The following is a 19,876-nucleotide window of genomic DNA, read 5'->3' as shown; positions in this document are numbered from 1 at the left end:
GCCAGCCAAAGACACTCCCTCTGAGACCCCTCTTTGTACCCCAATACAAACAAGCTACGTATTGCCCCTCTGACATAGTTAGTTACTGTCCCTCTGACGTGGTAAGTTGCCATCCTTTACCTTGTACAGGTTGATTCGATCAAAATATCTCTATCCATCACCCTGTCATCCGACCTTATCTTTAGGAGAGGGTCAGTGTGTCCTTGAATCAGCTTCAAGGGGGATTTGTATCATCCTTTCTTTCGGGGTGTTCTGGTGCCACTCTTCTAGAACGTGTTTGCATGAGTGTCCTGTGCCTAGCACTTCTCAGGAATGTGTGTGTTTTTGCAATACCAGCTCTGTTCTTGCCAGGTTCAGTGAGCCTGCACGCAGGCAGAGCCTGACTTCTGCTCACAGCCTGTCTCTTGCTAACTTTGCTTTATATTAACAAGGCCTGACCACTACTTTAGTTCAGGCTTCAGGCCTCACACCAGGACTCTGATACAAGGCCTTGTGCGTCGGGCTCTTGTTTCTGTCTGAGCTGCATTTTAATGCAGTGGGAAAACAACGTGCCAGAAAAGCGATTCAAGGGCCAGATTCATAAACCTCAGTGACTCTGCATGCTTTGTCTAAAGCCTGCTCTGCTGTGCACCAAGTGCCCGTTAAAGCCCTCTCCTCCTGACTCTGCATGCAGGGGTCGATGTGCCTTTTGCACAACAGGAGCACAGACCAGAAGATTCCAGTGGGGATGCCAAAATGCCCTTAATGATCCAGGAGCCCTGGCGTACCCCTTACTCCCATGGCTTACAAAGCCTTAGATGGGAAACTTGGACAGTAGCAAGGAGCACTTCAACAATAGGCTGAGCAGGTGCAGAATGATCGTGGAATGTGCCTTTGGCATATTAAAAGCACACTGGTGCTGCCTTTATGGCAGGTTAGACCTAAATGAGGAAAACATTCCCATGGTCATAGCAGCATGCTGCATTCTCCATAATATTTGTGAGGCTAAGGGTGTAAAGTTTCCCCCGGGGTGGAGTGCTGAGGCAGATTTCCTGGCTGCTGATTTTGAACATCCAGATACCAGGGCTATTAGAGGGCATAATGGGGGGCTATTGGAATCAGGAAGACTTTGAAGCAACACTTTGATAATGAGCACCAGTAACGTGTATTTCTATACAGCAATCTGCCATGCTTCAGTAACTTCAGATACCTTGTTTTGCCTAAAAATTGTGATAATTCCAGAGCAGGATTTGTACTAAGCAAATTATTAATCTGCATCTATGTATCACTACCTGCTCTGATCACTACATGTAGGACACAAATAAAGATTGGTTCTGTTTCAGAGAGTTTGTTTTTATTGGTTTCAGAGTAGCAGCTGTGTTAGTCTGTATTCGCAAAAAGAAAAGGAGTACTTGTGGCACCTTAGAGACTAACAAATTTATTTGAGCATAAGCTTTCGTGCATCCGATGAAGTGAGCTGTAGCTCATGAAAGCTTATGCTCAAATAAATTTGTTAGTCTCTAAGGTGCCACAAGTACTCCTTTTCTTTTTGTTTTTATTAAACACCATTTAACACACACAAAAGGCTTGGTCAGAAGGGAGATCACAGTGAAAGGCAGTGTAGGCTCTCAGAGCTGTCCATAAGTCCAACTATCATTCTGGAAGCTGTCCAAAGGGGTGGAGGGAATGGGGTACCAAGACGTGCCAGGAAGTTGCAAGGAATGTGTGGGAGGAGTTTGGGGAAAACAGTGCTGTATGGGCTGCAGGGGACAGGGGTGAGCATGTGTCTGTTCTGACTGTAGTGTGATTAGAAACTTCAACATTTCTGTTTGCTCCTCCATCACTTTTATCATCAGCTCCTGGTCCTTTAGAATGCACTTCTCACTCTGCTTTCTGTCCTGCCTTTACTTTTCTCTCCACTCCCTACATTCTCTTTCTTTGGCCTCTGAGTATTGGAGCACCTCTCAAAACATGTCCTCCTTGCCATGCCTGGGTCACATCCTTATCTGGCAAAGGCATTCTGCTGGCGTGTACAGAGTTCCCCTGAAGGTCACATCTGCAGAAGCACAAGAAAGAATACCCAGAAGCATGATTGTTAGTTTACACACAACATTCAATCATTACAGTAAAAAACACACCTCTTGTAACATACCAATCACTTTGTCAAAAACAAGTCTTGGCGAACACCCTAAATATGGTGAGTTAGGCACGGGTGGGGAGTGGGCATTCAAGATGGGTCAAGGGTTTAGGTGTTGTTTTCAGGGGATCAGTGAAGGCGACTATGGACAATATTGTAAATTCTGCCACCATTTTTCACAGGCGAGGGTCATTGAAGCCGATATCTCACTCCTGAGGGTAAGCAAGGATGCAAGGGTGCATCTCCTGCATACGTGCGGCTTCAGACCTGGTCCCTATGCTGCTTGTTTGTGTGCCACTTTGGTCCCTGCACAAGTGATTGCTGAGTGGCTCAGGAAAGTTTCCTACAATAGGGGAAGGAACAAAGCAACTCTCCCAAGGAACCTTCAGCAGAGGATTGGCGAGTACCTCCAGGAAAGTTTCCTGGAGATCTCTCTGGAGCATTCCTGTGAAATCTCGGTGTGCATCGACACCCTGTTTCACCACACTGCTTAGTTGCACGGGAGAATGTGGAGCACACTTAACACAGCTAGTCTTGCACATTTCTATCCCTTCACCAACTTCCACCATATGCAGATCAAAACATAGCTCTACTTCATATAACCAAGCAGCATCAAATCAAAAAGATCATTTACCAGGGCTCTCCTCTCCTGCATCATGTGCACCAGAGACGGGCTATATCTCTCAGGAGTGGAAAAGAGGTTCTTACTCGCCATCCCACCAGACGACCCTGCTGTGTGCTCCACATCATCCTCCAACTCGACCTCCTCATCCACGACTTCATCCTTGGAGCTAGGTCCACTATCTGCCGCCTTCAGCCCCACTGAAATATCCACCTCTTGACGGTGGACCCTTGCCACCAAGGATGGAGTCCAGCTCCTTATGGAAGCAGCAGGTCTATGGTGCCTCCCTTGCCTTCTGGTGTGCCTGCTACATCTCCTTTATCTTCGCTCAGCACGGCGCCATATCCCATTCATAGCCCTAATCACACAAGCCATGAGAAAGTCTGCCCATAGGTATTGCAGTCCCTATGGCTGGAGTGCAGCTCGGACTGGACAGCCTCCTCTCCGCATACACTGAGCAGATCCAGCAGAAGAGTGTTTGCTGTGTGGAGCCACCAGGGTCAGCTGAGAAGATGTGAGCTCTCCATGCTGAGCCAACAGGAAGCAGAATTTCTAAAATTCCCAAGCATTTAAATGGGGAGGGCTGGATGCCTGTGTACCTGAGTGCAGGGTGGCGGAGTTCAAACTGCTGATGCAGAGCTGTCAGTATGGGCTTGTGGGATGCCTCCTGAAGATCATTTACAGCGACAAAGCCAAGTACGGTGTCTACACTGACACTTTGCTGCAAAAAGCTCTCCGCCGCTTGTCATGGTGGTTTTATTTTGTCAGCAAAACAGGAGAGTTTTGTGGCTGGAGGACACTGTAGTGTGTTCACCTCCACTGTTTTGGCAACAAAAGTTGACTTTTGCTAACAAAGCTGTGTAGTATTGACAAGGCCACAGTGTTCACTTGGCACGTGCAGGATGCTGTGCATTGCTGACCCAGAGCTCCCCACATGGATCCCTTCTGTCCCAGCACCGTCTGAAATGCCAAATGCCATCCAACCTGTTCAACCACTGGCCAGCACAGCCAGAACCCTGTGATTGTCTGTGTGATGAAGTGGGACTGTTCTTAATGTTTCCTCTGAATACTATAGGGGTGCCTCAATTTCCCCTATGCATTTCTTAAGTCTCTAGGTGGTGGGACAAGAAGATGTAATTGTTGCAGAGCAAAGGGCCAGTGTACATAAATGGCCAACACTCTGTCTCCTGGCAACTGCTGGCCTGGGCCCTTTCCCCCGCAAGATGAGAGTTAAAGGGTTAGAGAACAAAGAAATCAGGTGACCTCCTGGCCTGGGAAAGAGACAAAGCCCAGAGAAGGAGGGGCTGGAGAGAGATTCAGTTTGGGGCTGGCTGGGGACATGGAGTGAAGTTCAGATGTGGTTGTCTGGTTCACTGCCGCCCAAAATGGACCCAGCTGAGGGGTCCTGTTCTCTGTACCTACAAGCTCTGTTTTAGACCGTGTTCCTGTCATCTAATAAACCTCTGTTTTACTGGCTGGCTGAGAGTCACGTCTGATTGCGAAGTTGGGAAGCAGGACCCTCTGGCTTCCCCAAGACCCCGCCTGGGTGGACTAACTGTGGGAAGCACACAGAGGGGCAGAGGATGCTGAATGCTCCAAGGTCAGACCCAGGAAGATGGAAACTGTGTGAGCTTTTTGCCCTGAAGACAGTCTGCTCACAAAGCATCCGATGAAGTGAGCTGTAGCTCGCAAAAGCTTATGCTCAAATAAATTTGTTAATCTCTAAGGTGCCACAAGTACTCCTTTTCTTTTTGCGAATACAGACTAACCCGGCTGCTACTCTGAAACCTGCTCACAGAGAGGAGACTTCACCAGAGTCCTGACTGGCTTCGTAGGGAGTAGTTCCAGAGCATTTCCCGGGGACTCCGTGACAGTCTGCACAGGGAGTAAAGTCTCCTGACGCTCAGTTAGGTTACAGGAAAACAGAAGAAGGACTGCTGAGAACCTGAACAGGGAATGTTCCCTCACCAGGTGGCCAAAGGTGTTGGCAGATATGGGACAATAGCTGTACAATTCCATGGAACAAGAAGATTGTTTGCACAAAGGTCATTTGAAGTGCTGTGTTGACTGGCATGAATCCGAGTGTTGTTAAGAACTAGAGACAAGGTGGGTGTGGTAATATCTTTGATTGGACCAACTTCTGTTAATGAAAGAGATAAGTTTACACAGGGCTCTGTGTCAGGGCTGGGAAAAAGTTCTCAGAAATTGTTTACCATGAGGAGTTAGCATGTTGTAAGAGACCATTCAAGGTGATGCGGGGGAATTAACCCCTCTGCAGTCGTAGGATACTCCCACACCAGCATCAACTTCCTGGACACTATGAGCAGCTTCAATAAAGGAATCCTCCAGGAAGTTATGTACAAGAAACCCACGGATCACCACGCCTACCCTAATAGCTGCAATAACCAACCCAGACACACCAAGGAATCTGTTATCTACAGCCAGGCTCTCAGATACCACAGAACATGCTCCAAGGAGAAAGTCCAGGATACACACCTTAGCACACTCAAAACCGCCTTCACCAAACAAAGACACTCTACCAGAGAAGTAGCTTGCATCATGGAATAAGCCATCCCAATATCACAAGAGAACATGCTTCAATATGGAAAAAAACCTCCTCCAACTGTGCCCGTAGTTGTCATCTACTACCCCACCCTGGAACCCATATGGGGTATCATTAAACAGTTACAACCCATACGCTATGGCAGTGGTCTCCAACCTTTTTACCCACACGATCACTTTTTGAATTTAAGATCAACCCAGGATCTACCCTGCTCTTTCCCTGAGGCCCCGTCCCTTCCCTGAGGCTACGCCCCACTCACTCCATTCCCCCCTCCCTCCATGGCTCGCTCTCCCACACCCTCACTCACTTTCACCAGGCTGGGGCAGGGATTAGGAGTACGGGAGGGGGTGCAGACACTGGGCTGGGGCCGAGTGGTTCGGAGTGTGGGAGGGGGCTCCTGGCTGAGCCTGGGGCAGCGAATTGCGGTGCAAGAGTGAGGGGTGCAGGCTCTGGGAGGGGGTTTGGATGCAGGAGAGGGCTCCAGACTGGGGCAGAGTGTTGGGGTGCGGGAGCGTGTGCAAGGTGCAGGCTCCGGCCGGGAAGTGCTTACCACAGGCAGCTCCCAGACGGTGGCGCAGTGGGGCTCAAGCAGGCTCTGTGCCTGCCCTGGCCCCACGCCACTCCCAGAAGCAGCTGGCTGCTGGCACGTCTCTGAGGCCCCTGAGAGTGAGGGTGGGCAGGGGGTCTCTGTGAGCTGCCCATGCCCACAAGCGCCACCCCCACAGTTCCCATTGACTGGTTCCCGGCCATAGCAGCTGCGGGGATGGTGCTAAGGAATTAGGCAGCGCACAGAGATGCCTAATTCTCCCCCTAAGCCCTACCATGCTGCAGGACTTTTAGCCACCAGAGATTGCGATCAACTGGAAGAGGCTCCATGATCGACTAGTCGATTGCGATTGACCGGTTGGTGATCACTGCTTTATGGGGACCAAATCCTGAAAGAACATTTTCCCACCCCCACCCCTTTCTGGCCTTCAAACAACCCCACAACCTTGCCAAGCTCATCATCAGGAGCAAGCTCCCCACAGTCCAGGACACATTAACTCAAAGTGGCACCAGCCCCTGCCAGAACAACAGATGCAAAATCTGAAGACATATCTCCACTGCTACAATCATCAACATCTCCCACAACACACATTTCAAGATCCCAGGGTCTATACATGCCCATCACAACATGTTGTACATCTCATCAAGTGCACTAAATGCTCTTATATCAACTATGTGAGAGAAACCCAACAAGCACTACAAAAACTTGAAAACTAACACAGGAAAACTGATACATGACAAACACCACAGCATCCTGGGGTGAACACTTTTCACAAAATCATCACTCTATATCTAACCTCTCAGACTTGGTCCACAAAGGAAACCTGCACAGGGCCCTCAACAGACCAGGCTGGGAGCTTAATTCATAACTTTGCTAGACACCAAAAATCACGGACTTAATAAAGACACTGGATTTATGGCTATTTCCAACAATCTGTAACCCACTAATTCGCCTTTGTGCTACAACTTCAGAGGAAATAACTGTCCTCTTCACCTGGAACAGTCTTTTACAACACGTTAACTCCTTATGCTGAACAATCTGTTCCACCTTGTATTTAGCTGTGACACTCGGAATACTTTCCCCAGAGCTGAAGAAGAGCTCTATGTAAGCTCCAAAGCTTGTCTATCTCACCAACAGAATTTGGTACAGTAAAAGATATTGCCTCAGTCCCCTCCCTCGCCGTCTCTCTTATATCCTGCTACCCAGCTACAACAACATTCCTAAGAATTAGACATTTTGCATTATGGGCCCAGACCAGTGCCCTTGAGACCCAGGTCAGGGTCTCCCATGGGCCGCAATGGGCTTTGGCTCAGGCCATATATTAACAACCAGATTGTTTAGCAGAGGAAGCAAAGCTCCCAATGGAAATGTGTCAGTTGCCAACAGGTGACTCGCTAGATGGGAAGGTGCTGGTTGCAGAGCGGGATACAGTCAGGAAACACTGTGTGCATGGGAAGTGTCTCCATAAAGGGGCAGTGTTGGGTGCAGAGGATAGGAAGGGCTAATAACAACTGCAGGGTGGTGACAGGATGAGATCCAGATCCAAAGGGGAATTCCAGAATCCGCCCCTGGGACAGGATTGGTTGAACACGTTTCCACTCTCACCTCCACTCACAGATTAATTAGGGAGCAGGTTTCAGGGCAGAGCAGCCCCAGCCTCCCACCTTCCTGCCCCTCTGACTCTCCCCTCTGGGTCGCTCTGCAGATGAATAACATGGAGAAGCTGCAGCTTTGGCTCCTCATCCTCGCTGGCCTCTCGGGAGCCGTCGCCCCATCAGGTAGGGGCAGGCGGCAGTATCGGGGGCCAAGCCCTGGCTGGGCACAGAATGACACAGGGGAGCATGGGGCTCCAGGGGGAAACTGAACAGCCTTCCTCACAGTACCGAGGGTGCTAGGTCCTGTCAGAAATGCCTCGGCAGTAGCCACAGCCCTGTCCCGAGCCCCAGTGTGTCATGCTGCAGGAAGCAGTGCTCAGGTGTTCCTGGGGGGGGGAGCAGTGCCCCACCCTGGGCATGGCAGAGAGCACCATTGGGGCAGCATGCAGCAGGGACGTGGGGGAGCACTGTCCAAACGCCTCTGACTGGGGAGCCCCAAACCCCGAGAGCGTCTGTTTCACTGAGTCTGGCTCCCATGCGCAGCACCACCAGCTCCCGCCATGTTCTCACTGTAACGGGATTGGTTGGGCTGGAGCTGTTGGCCCATTACATGAGATGCTACAGCCCTCTAGCAAATCTGAGCTCTCTGATTGGCTGCCTGCCCCACTTGCCCACCTCCTGGGGCAGAAGAACCAACCACAGCTGCCAAGGGCGCCAATTAGGTAGGGCGGGGGGGGGGACAAGAGCCCTCCCCTCCTCCCCCCAAGTTTCATACAGGAGGGGTGCTCCCAGGCAGAGCTCTTTGAATGGCACAGCCTTAGAATAGAATGCAGAGAGGTGCCTCTCCCAGCTTGTGTCCCTGGGGCAGGGAGTCAGTGTTTTGTTTACAAACAGAGGCAGGGTGATTAAGATAAGAAAAGGCTGGTAATGAAATTAAGGATCTGGAAGTCATTAGATGAACCTGTAAAAAACAGGAATCCCTGTGCCAATGGGGGGTGGGGATTTGAAGAGAGAACGCAGGGGACTCAGAAGAAATACCGCCAAGCCCTCTGAGTCAAGTTCACGTTCAGAAAAGAGGGAGATTTGAGGGGCATAGGAGAAAAGAAGGGGCCAAAATCCAGGGAAGGGATAGCAATGGTATAGAGAAGTTCCCACTCAACCTGTGATACTTATGTGGCCACATCACCGTAGTATCTGAGTACCTCACATCACAGTCCCTCAATGAGGTAGAGCAGTGCTGTTATCCCCATTGTACAGATGTGGCACAGAGGCAAACACAGACTAAGGGACAGATTTTCAAAGGTACTTAGGCACCTAGTGGGATTTTCAAAAGCACCTAGAAGCTTAGATGCTTTGTAAATCCCACTAGATGTCTAACTGCATCTTTAAAAAGAAAAGGAGTACTTGTGGCACCTTAGAGACTAACAAATGTATTAGAGCATAAGCTTTTGTGAGCTACAGCTCACTTCATCAGATGCATACAGTGGAAATATAGTGGGGAGATTTTATATATATATAAGCAAGGACTGGCCAGAAGAGTACCCAGAAGTTACCTACTACAGGACAGGCCCAACAAGGAAAATAACAGAACGCCACTAGCCATCACCTTCAGCCCCCAACTAAAACCTCTCCAATGCATCATCAAGGATCTACAACCTATCCTGAAGGCGACCCATCACTCTCACAGATCTTGGGAGACAGGCCAGTCCTTGCTTACAGACAGCCCCCCAACCTGAAGCAAATACTCACCAGCAACCACACACCACACAACAAAAACATTAACCCAGGAACCTATCTTTGCAACAAAGCCTGTTGCCAACTGTGTCCACATATCTATTCAGGGGACACCATCATAGGGCCTAATCACATCAGCCACACTATCAGAGGCTCGTTCACCTGTGCATCTACCAATGTGATATATGCCATCAATATGCCAGCAATGCCCCTCTGCCATGTACATTGGTCAAACTGGACAGTCTCTATGTAAAAGAATAAATGGACACAAATCAGATGTCAAGAATTATAACATTCAAAAACCAGTTGGAGAACACTTCAATCTCTTTGGTCACTCGATTACAGACTTAAGAGTGGTAATTCTTCAACAAAAAAACTTCAAAAACAGACTCCAACAAGAGACTGCTGTATTGGAATTAATTTGCAAGCTGGATACAATTAACTTAGGCTTGAATAAAGACTGGGAGTGGATGTGTTATTACACAAAGTAAAACTATTTCCCCTTGTTTATTTTCCCCCACTACTGTTCTTGTCAAGTGCTGGAAATGGCCCACCTTGATTATCACTACAAAAGGTTCCCGTCTGCCCCCCTCCCCCACCGCTCTCCTGCTGGTAATAGCTCACCTTTCCCGCCTGCCCCACTCTCATTATAGTGTGTATGGTAACACCCATTGTCTCATGTTCTCTGTGTATATAAAAATCTCCGCACTATATTTCCACTGTATACATCTGATGAAGTGAGCTGTAGCTCATGAAAGCTTATGCTCTAATAAATTTGTTAGTCTCTAAGGTGCCAAAAGTACTCCTTTTTTCTTTGCGGATACAGACTAACATGGCTGCTACCCTGAAAACTGCATCTTTGGGTGCCTAAAAACCTTGAAACTCTGTCCCTAAGGCACTGACCTGAGGTCAAACAGGCAGTCCATGGGGGTGGGAGAATAGAACCCAAGTCTCTCAGGGCCAGCTCCCGATCCACTGGACCAGACTTTCTCTCTGCTGCATGCTGCAAAAAAAGAGGACTCTGATAGATGGGGGCCAAACCAAGAAGGCCAGTTCTCTGAGACTCCAGCAATTGGTCCCAGGGGATTGGGAAAGGCGGCATGGTTGACGGTATGAAAAGCAGCACGGAGGTCAGGAAGGAAGCAGAAAGAAAGAGAATGAGAGTCAGATGAGAGGAGAGCACTTAATGGCCAATGGGTGGCAGGTTCTGCCTCAGGCTGGGTTGTACAGCAATGCCTGCAGTGCAGTTTTAGATTTTAGCTGAAAACCATTTTGTTTGATCATTTTTTGTTCTGAGTTTGAGAAAAGGAAGAAATGAGAAAGTGTTGAATAAGTATCAGATGTGATTATACATCAAATTCTTAGGGTTTCAGATGTATTCAGGCCAATTCCAGAAGAAATTAGAAATTGCATCCACAGAGTCCATAAAGTGCTCAGCACTATTCAGAATATCCCAGAAAATGTAGTCCCTAAGCGAATGCATATAAGATGTGTAACTCTGGGTAAGATGGCTCAGATATTTAAGTATGAAGTGTATAGTTATTGACCACACATGTTATCACATGTTCACTGTGATATTTATATCTATAAGTGGAGGTACTGATGGCAATAGAAGTTTTATTTTATTAACGACTAGAAGATCTGACCCTCCAACTTTCTTTTAAGAGGAACAGCTGCCCAGAACTGTGCTTGTTTATTTTCCTTTCCTATCTTCAGTGGTCCTTATATACCTCAGAAGTCTCAATTTTTTCTCCAACTTCAAAATGTGGAATTTTCTTAGTGTTTGATTTAAAATACTCTCCTGTGAAAGCTGCAACTCACTCTCTGTAGTGTTGTGTTTAAGACCCTTCTGGAAAGTAACTAGCCTTTAAACAGAAGTGAAACTCTCATGATTTTGTCATGAGTCTCATGATAATTATTGTTTTCCCTAAAGCCCCAGCTCCTGAAGTCAAGTGGTAAGTGATGATTTTAGCCTTCATTCTTAAAGAAAAATGAAGTTTTTGGCTCATGTGGCTGTGGAGAAAACTTCAAAATGTGACCCCAGTGCACCTTAAATGCTCAAAAAGCAGAATGTAAATAAAAAACCATCAGATCTATTATTTGTATATAATCTCATTATTTTAAAGCCAATTTCATGATTTTTGGTGAGCCTGATCCTTGATTTTTGAACATTTGGAGTTGGCAGTACTATGAAAGTGACTTGAAAGTGTCAGTTTCACTCCTGTTTAAGGTCAGTTTCTAGTCTATTTGTAGTGGGGTAACACCCCTAGAGCCTCAGGCAGCTGCAGTATAAACTCACGGCGCTTTGCCCTAATAAGATGTTCCCAAAAGTTAAATGATCTATTCCAAGCTTGATGAACTGCAAAAAAGTGGTAGAAAGTAATCTATATTTTTCTACAATTGTTTCAATTGTTGTATTCAAGAGTTAGTAACAAAGTACGAAGATACATTAAAATTTTAAACCTAATCAGTGTCCCTTAAGTGACTTGACACAAGATGTCAGAACATGTTAGTATTAGAGCTGTGTGGGTCTAATATTTCTTTAATTTTCTTTCTTTATATAGGAATTAGAAATTCTTATATGACAGGAGAACTGTATCTAAGTTGTCTGCAAAAAAACCCAAGAGTTTTCAGGTGCCCAAGTAGCCTCTGGAATCATGGTTAAAGTTGTGCCTCCCTCCCCCCCATAAGAAATGGCACCCCTGACAGCTGCTTCAGGCAGAGCTCCCCGCTCCCCCCGCCCTGCCCACCCCCATAACAACCCAAAGCCATCCTCATGATCAGGGGAGGGAGGAGCAGGCCTCAGCAGCTCAGGACGGCTCTGCCCCCTCCCCACGTGGGAGTTACGGGGATGGGATGGCAATACTGCCCCTGTCCACTGTAGCACTCTCCTGGAAAGGGCCAGAGGTGTGTGAAGAGCCCCTCAAGCCACCCCACCCACCCCAGCCTGCAAGAGGAGTGGACCCCTCTGCAGCCCCCCAAGCAGTCTGGGAGAAGGGGTGAGACGAGATCCAGAAGGAGAACATGTGGGGATGGGGGGCTGGACCAAAAGGGGGACTGGGGAACAGCATTAATTGCTGGGCAGGGGATGGGCAGACGTGGGGGTGAGAGCACTTGCAGCCAGGGCCAAAATCACCTTATTCAATACATTTGGGAGAGGAGTCAGCACTGATTGTCACCCGCACATGGGGGAGGCAGGTGCTGACAGACCGAAGATGCAATGTCACCCTTCAGATAGAAGCGCATGATTTTGAGGGTGCGACTCAGGATTTCTGATGTGTGGAGATTGGTCAGCTGTCCTACCTCTGGGGTGCTTTTGACCATGTTCCCCAGACTCTGTTTGTGTACCCTGGGGTGTCTGGCCTCTCTGAGCCCTTTCCACCCTCCTCCCTCTGCCACTGAGGTATAAGAAGCTCCTTTGGGTAGCTCTGAGCCAGGCTGGGTTTGTAGATTCATGTATTCCAAGACCAGATCACCTAGTCTGACCCCCATATAGCACAAGCCAGAGACCTGCTCCAAACTAATTCCTGGAGCAGAGCTTCTAGAAAAACATCCAATCTTGAGCTAAAAATTGCCAGCCATGGAGACTCCACCATGATCCCTAGATGTCTCCCTCCCCCCACCATGGGTGCATTCCTATAAACACGCCCTGTTAGTGCCCAGCCCTGGGCATCTGTTCCGACGAGTGGGAGGAGACTGCCCCTGCAAGGCAATGGCTGGGGGAATGATGGAGGGACACGGCTTGGGGCATTCCCATGTGAGAAGTAACCTTTGGAATGTGGCAGGCCCCATGCTAGGAAGCACTAGAAACTTGGGGGAGTTCTCACTTGGGTTGTCTAGTTCTTGTTCTCCACAGCACCTCCCCCCCACTCTCTGGTGCTGTAGGCCAGGACAGAGCTGCATTTGTAGAATTAAGTGCAGGCCCAGAACTGACATAGCAAGAGCCGCACCCAAAGATTTACCCTGACAGTAGGGTTGCCAGGTGTCCAGTTTTTGGCCAGAACACCCAGTCAAAAAGGGACCCTGGTGACTCCGGTCAGCGCTACTGACTGAGCCATTAAAAGTCCGGTTGGCTGCAGGGGGCAGGCAGGCTCCCTGCCCGGCTCTGCACGGCTTCCAGGAAGCAGCCAGCATGTCCGGCTCCTAGGCAGAGGGACAGCCAGGGGGGCTCTGTGCGTTGTCCCCACCCGGAGGTGCTGCTCCAAATTGTCGCCAATGGGAGCTGCAGGGGTGGCGCCTGTGGGTGGGGGCAGTGCCTGCGGGCAGGCGCAGCTCGCCAAGCCATCTCGCCGTGCCTCTGCCTAAGACCCGGAGGGACATGTCACCACTTCCTGGGAGCTGCCCGTGGTAAACACTGCCTGGAGCCTGCACCCTGCACCCCAATCCCCTACCCCAGTCCAGAGCCCCCTCCCACACACCAAACCCCTCAGCCCCAGCCCAGAGCCCCCTCCTGTACCCCAAACTACTCATTCCTGGCTCCACCCCAGAGCCCACATCCCCAGCCGGAGTTCTCACCCCCTCCAGCACCCTGAACCCCTCATTTCTGGACCCACCCTGGAGCCTGAGCCCCCAGCCCAGAGCCTGTACCCCCTCCCACACCCCAACCCCCTGCCTCTGCCCAGAGCCCACTCTTACACTCTGAACCCTTTGGCACACCCTCCTCCTGCACAACAAACCCTTCATCCCAGGCCCCACCCCAGAGCCGGCACCCCCAGCTGGAGTCCTCACTTCCTCACCCCAACCCCCTGCCCCTGAGCGAGTGAGTGAGGGTGGGGAAGAATAAGCAATGGAGGGAGGGTGGATGGAATGAGTGGGGGTGGGGCCTCAGAGAAGGGGCAAGGCAGGGGCAGGGCAAGGGTGTTCGGTTTTGTGCAATTAAAAAGTTGGCAATCCTACCTGACAGAGCTGTGTACGATGGGGCTGGAATAGCAGGGGAAGGCCCAGTGCTGGAATAGCAGGGGGAGGCCTGAAGCTGGACAAGCTAGCCACCCTGGAAACATTAGAATGAATTACCTTAGACTGTGAGCCTGATAGAGAACCCAGCCTTTTCCTCTCACTTCTCCACACAGATCTCGGTGGGCAGGTGTTTGTTTTTCCAAAGGAGTCGGCTGATGCCCATGTTATCCTGAACATGAATAACAATGGTACTCTGCAGACCTTCACCGTGTGTCTGAGATATTTCACTGACCTGACCCGGGCCTATAGCCTGTTCTCCTACGCTACCAGGACCAGAGATAATGAGATCCTCCTCTACAAAGACAAGCCCAGGGAGCTCAGCCTATATGTTGGGGGGGAACCGGTGACCTTCAAAGTCCCAGAAAACAAAGGCACAAGCACTGGCTGGGAGCATATTTGTGCCAGCTGGGAATCCGCCACAGGCATAGCCGAGCTCTGGGTGAATGGGAGTCCCTTACCCAGGAAGGGGCTGAAGAAAGGCTATGCTATCAACAACCAGGGTTTGCTCGTCCTGGCGCAGGATCAGGACTCCTTTGGGGGTGGATTTGATGCCAAGCAGTCATTTGTAGGGGAAATTGCTGATGTGTACATGTGGGACTGTGCCACCCCAACTGTTGCAATGCAGGCTGCCAGCGATGATTCGCAGTTGGCCCACTCCATAGTGGGCTGGGGCAGTTTGCAGTATCAAATAAAGGGTTACGTGGTACTGAAACCCATGCTGGCATAAAGGTCCTATTGAAATGCAGCCTTGCCTTGGGAACAGGGGCCTGGCCATCCAGCTCCAAACTCCATTGGTGCATGACAGCGAATAGTGATGCACACACTCCAGCGGCATCTGAGCAAAACTAGTGCCAACCTCTGCTTTTGTGAATCCTATGGGAACTGTGTGAAATCAACCAATCCCTGGTGTTTGTGTCATTTGGGCATTTACCTGTGTCTAAAGCCTGGTCTACTTCTGTATCCCAATAAATGAGCTGATCTTCCCCCCTGCAGCCTGTGGTGTATTGAGAATCCCAGCACAGCCCCACTGGGCGCAGTCTAAGAATGGAAATCCGGTTTGTGACCCATTGTGTCAGTGGGTGCTGAGAATTCTGGGTTCCTAATGTTCATGGCCACCACAGGAGTTAGTTATTCCTTGTGAGAACCAAACAAGGGGATCCTATTCAATATTAATACACACACCAGAACCTCACAAACAGTCCCCATTCCATAGTGTTATAGGATCCCCAGGGTACAACCTGGAACTGGGTATGACTGTGCCCCCTTAACTCTCCAGCCTGGGCTGTCTCTCACAATGCTTTGCTAGTAACAAGCAGCAAACCCCTCTAGGTGCTGTTATCACTCAATACAACAGCATGTAGAGCCCCACACCCAGATAGATTGCATGAATGCTCCCCGAGCCACTCACAAATCACACAGAGAAAAGTACCAGCAAATCTCCCAAGCCCCCAGCCTTGCACCCCAGAACTGTACTGTCTTGTCATGGTCAGAAGCCTGACCAGTATAAATTCATTATCCAGTCTGCCCCTTCCTCAATGTGGAGTGGACATACAGTAGCTTTTGTAACCTGAGCTGAGATTTCTCAAGCATTTCAACCAAAACACATTGTTTTTTATTTTACCTAAAACAGATTTATTGACTACAGAAAGATAGACGTTAAGTGATTATAAGTGGTAGGCACAACAGGTCAGAGATAGTTACCAAAGAAAATAAAAGGTCTAAATCTTAAACCTTATTAGACTAGGCAGTGTTTGGATCAAGAAGTTCTCTCACCTCACTCATTGTTGCAGATAGATTATAGTCCTTAATACACAGGCTTCCCCTTTAAGCCTGGGACCAGTCTCCTCAGTTCAAGTCTTTGTCTTCTCCGTGTTCTTGTTGCTTTCAGCATAGGTGCAGGAGGAGAAAGGTCAAAGCATGATGCCATTGTCCCCTATATTATATCCTCAGTCCATGTGCCTGGAAAATACTAGCCCAGACATGTCCTGCTGGGCTTTGCTGACTCACAGGGTTGAACAATCCCCAATTGTGTGGTGCTTCTCTTACAGAATTGTAAATCACTTGTTTACAACTCCTCTGCTGATTAATGGTCACTTAACACCCTCCTGGGAATGGATCACCACCTAGCAGTAGAGACTGTCAAATTTACAATATATTCCAGTAACAATCATACAGCAAAATCTCATAACTTCATACATAAGAAAGATATACATATTTGAACAGAACGACGGGTTTCAGAAGATCATGACCTTTCATATGATATCTTACATGGCATGCTTTGTATGAAATAGATCATAGCCTGTGCCAGAAATTATCTACGTAAAATCCTTTAATCTGGTATCAATTCAAGTCCCTTGGCCACCAAATTCCCTTTGTGGAGCCAGTTACACCTAGAATTCTGGTGCTGTCATTGGTGGTTACACTTAATGCTGCCTTGAGAGATACCTGACAAAGGCTCAAGGCAGGAGCATAACAGAAGGGAAACGTGGTTGGCTCTGGATGCCATGTTGCATCTTGGGTACAATCCAGGGTCAGGTCAGTCACCTTATCTTCCGTGAACTGCTTAGTAGCCTTTGCTTTTATTTAAAATGAATTTTAGTGATGTTATATTACATCATCGAGGGTTTGGCTTTGGCAGCTACAGTCTCAAGTTCAACAGAGTTATCTCTGCTTGTTTTCGGCCTAGAGCTCATGGAAACACATGAAACCATAGGCAAGTAACACAGACAATCATAAGAACAAGCTCCGCTATCTTTTATCAGCTTTATTAAAGTTACCAACAAAGATATGAATGTTCCAGCATGTACAACTCCTAAATATATCCATGTACCAGTTATAACTACAGACATGCTCACATCCTCCTAGATACTGTTAGAGTCTGATGGCTCTCTCGTGGATTGATCATCAGTAGAGGGATGGTTCCTGCTGGAAGAAGAAAAGGAGTACTTGTGGCACCTTAGAGACTAACAAATTTATTTGAGCATAAGCTTTCGTGAGCTACAGCTCACTTCATCGGATGCACGAAAGCTTATGCTCAAATAAATTTGTTAATCTCTAAGGTGCCACAAGTATTCCTTTTCTTTTTGCAAATACAGACTAACATGACTGCTACTCTGTTCCTGCTGGAGTTCTCCCATAGGAAGCTCAATTTTCCCGGGCATCCCCTTTTTATAATGTGATTCTGTCTATATCTACATTCTGCATATGTCCATGAAAGTGTCAACCCTCTTTTTCCTTATTGGTCCATGTCCCCCAGAAATATATGGGACCCCAACTTTCATAGATCATGTAGGTTCTCTTTATTCTCATTAACATTGACACATAACCTGTATTGTGTGGTTAAGACACATGCTGAAGACAGATGTGCCTCTAATTTTAAATCATAAAAATGCTGCTATCTTCCATCTACTTTTTTACAATATTACCACTTGTTAACTCTTTTCCCGTAATCTTAGGGCATTGGGTTATTCTTCAGTCACTTACTTATACCAGCATTTCTTAGCTCCAAGGCCTAAAATAGCTAAGCTAAAGGTCTGCAAGCCTCAGCCTACAGGTCTTGCACTTTAGCCTTTCTTACTTAGATATCTTATAAATGATTCCCTCTAAATATGGATCAATCTTATACTTCTATAATCCTACACTTTAACCCTCTTTAACATACGAGTCTGTATGACATAACGTTAGTTAATTATAACATCACACAATAACATTACAACAAACTAAAATCATTGGCTACATCTTTGAGACAACATCTGACTGGTATGGCCTGGTCCCCTCCTGCCAGGATAAAGCTGTTCACACCAGTCCAGCTACAGCTGTGAGCTAATAGAAGGGACCAGTTGCAAAGCTGACTGAGCTTGCCAATGATTGGACAGCCAGAAGAAGGCAGACAGAAGCAAACAGAGACCGTCAGATGGGTTGAAATGAGACATCAGGGAAGGGAGCAGCAGTATTCTCAAACTGGCATCCTAGAAGTTGCTGAGGCCCCAGCAGTCTTGTGCTGACGGTCTGATGTCCTCTCTGGACCCTTGCTATGGTCTCCCTGGTTCCAAAGTTGTCCACCTATGGACTGGGTGTAGGGGAAAAGTTCCCCAAAGTTTAGAGACAAATGACCTGCACAAGCCATAGGTGAGTTCTGGTGTTTGTAGCCTTTGGCAAAGGGCTCCCCAAAGAAATGTCCAAAAAGGGTGTGGCCAGCCATCACCATCCCATCACAGAAACTGTGTCACCTCTCTTTCCTCCCAGCATGCTCCTCCTTCCACCAGCATTAATTGCATCCCACCTCCCACTTCCCCCCATGCCAGGGGCTCTGTGTGCCCACCCATTCTCACCTTCCCCCCATGCCAGGAGTTCTGTGTGGCCCCCATTCTCATCTTCTCCCCATGCTGGGGGCTCTGTGTGCCCCTCTTTCCCCCTTCCTCCTTACCAGGGTTCCCCACACTAGGATCTGTGTGGACCCCTCTAGCCTCCCCTCCCCCCATTCCAGGGTTTCCCATTCCCACGCCTCCACAGGGACCTGTAACGACAAGCCCGTGGGTCAGTAGCAAGGTTTGAACATGGAACTTTCAGATCCACACACCATGAGCTTTGGCAGTGGGTGACACATTCTTGGCTAGACACAGGGGTGAAAAAAAGATAAAATACTTACCGGTAAGGGGGTCCGGCTCTGGGGCCCCGGAAGGGGTGGGGTCAGCCTCCCCCAGCCAGCCCTTCCATGCTGCCTGGCCCATGCCGCCTGGGGCTCTGGCAGCCATTTAAATGGCCTGGGGCTCTGACCACTGCTTGGGTAGTGGTGGCAGCAGCCAGGAGCCTCAGGCCCTTTTAAATCGTCAGGCCTCGGGGCAGCAGCCCCGTTTGCGCCCCCCCCCCACCCTGTCAGTGGCATGCAGGGGGGGGGGGGTAAAAGGGCCAGCGACATTAAAGCAGCAGCACTTTAATGTGGGCTGTGTACAGGCTGGTACAGGCGGCCACTTCTTACCAGTATGCCATACCGACCCGTACTGGCCTACTTTCACCTCTGGCTAGATAGCAGAAGCACATGGTAACCCCTTACCTTCCCAGCTCTGGAAGTGGGTAAAGCAGGTGCTACAGGCAGGACAGCCAAACAGAGATCTGGCATATTCATGCCAAAAGGAGAGCTCGTTGATCAGTTTTCCATCAGAAAGGGCTGCTTAGTCAAAATTGTCAGGTTTGGTGGGAACGTGTCAATTTCAACAAAACATCTGAAGGAAACATTTCTAAAAAGATTAAAAATCAACATGAAATAGTTTAGCTCAGTTTGACTTTTTCATTTCAATTTACTTTTATATTGCATTGTATTCTTAATAGATTATTCATTATTTTGATATTATATTTCTGTAACCCTTCTGCCAGTCAGCATTGGCAGCAACAAGGGCCGGGTTCAGTATCTAGGGGTTCCTTTTCAACAATTCAACATAAAAGCATCTCGAGCCCACACGCAGTGATCTGGGACTATTACATACCAACCCCTGGGCACCTCTAAGAGGCAATACTTCCCCTCTCGCAAGCACAGAGTCTTAGTGTAGCAAATAAACTTTTAATAAAAGGAGGGAAGTAACTCAGCATTAATTTGGGAAAACACCGCAAACAGGGTTCAAAAACATAAACCATGAGCAAACCACCCACCCCCCAAGTAAGTTTGGAAATGTCCTTTTCCCCTCAGGTTCTTAAGTCCAGCAACCAAAAGTCCCTTTAACATGCCAGTCCCTCCTCTGCACCCCAC

The 19,876-nt window shown here is 48.5% G+C and overlaps 1 protein-coding gene and 1 long non-coding RNA gene across 2 annotated transcripts; one reads left to right on the top strand and one right to left on the bottom strand.

Annotated features, from left to right (window-relative positions):
- Positions 1–257: 257 nt before the first annotated feature.
- Positions 258–19,172, bottom strand: LOC122457401. The gene is made up of 3 exons (XR_006276927.1): positions 19,143–19,172; positions 16,584–16,588; positions 258–407 (listed from the first exon to the last, which is right to left on the bottom strand). It is a non-coding gene; the product is annotated as an uncharacterized LOC122457401 (long non-coding RNA).
- On the top strand, positions 7,497–15,101 carry LOC119847894 (serum amyloid P-component-like). The gene is made up of 2 exons (XM_038383092.2): positions 7,497–7,626; positions 14,247–15,101. Exons 1-2 carry the CDS (start codon positions 7,554–7,556, stop codon positions 14,858–14,860), a joined length of 687 nt encoding a protein of 228 aa, XP_038239020.2. The 5' UTR covers positions 7,497–7,553; the 3' UTR covers positions 14,861–15,101.
- Positions 19,173–19,876: the final 704 nt, after the last annotated feature.

This window comes from Dermochelys coriacea, chromosome 24 (genome assembly GCF_009764565.3).
Source record: "Dermochelys coriacea isolate rDerCor1 chromosome 24, rDerCor1.pri.v4, whole genome shotgun sequence".
Taxonomy (NCBI): domain Eukaryota; kingdom Metazoa; phylum Chordata; order Testudines; family Dermochelyidae; genus Dermochelys; species Dermochelys coriacea.
This window is presented reverse-complemented; position numbering and strand designations above follow the sequence as displayed.

What these genes read in the sequence shown, in the direction of transcription:
- LOC119847894 (XM_038383092.2), top strand. Translation starts at nt 7,554, where the DNA reads ATGAATAACATGGAGAAGCTGCAGCTTTGGCTCCTCATCCTCGCTGGC. An exon ending in GGGAGCCGTCGCCCCATCAG is followed by an intron (nt 7,627 to 14,246) that starts GTAGGGGCAGGC and finishes TTCTCCACACAG; the next exon opens with ATCTCGGTGGGCAGGTGTTT.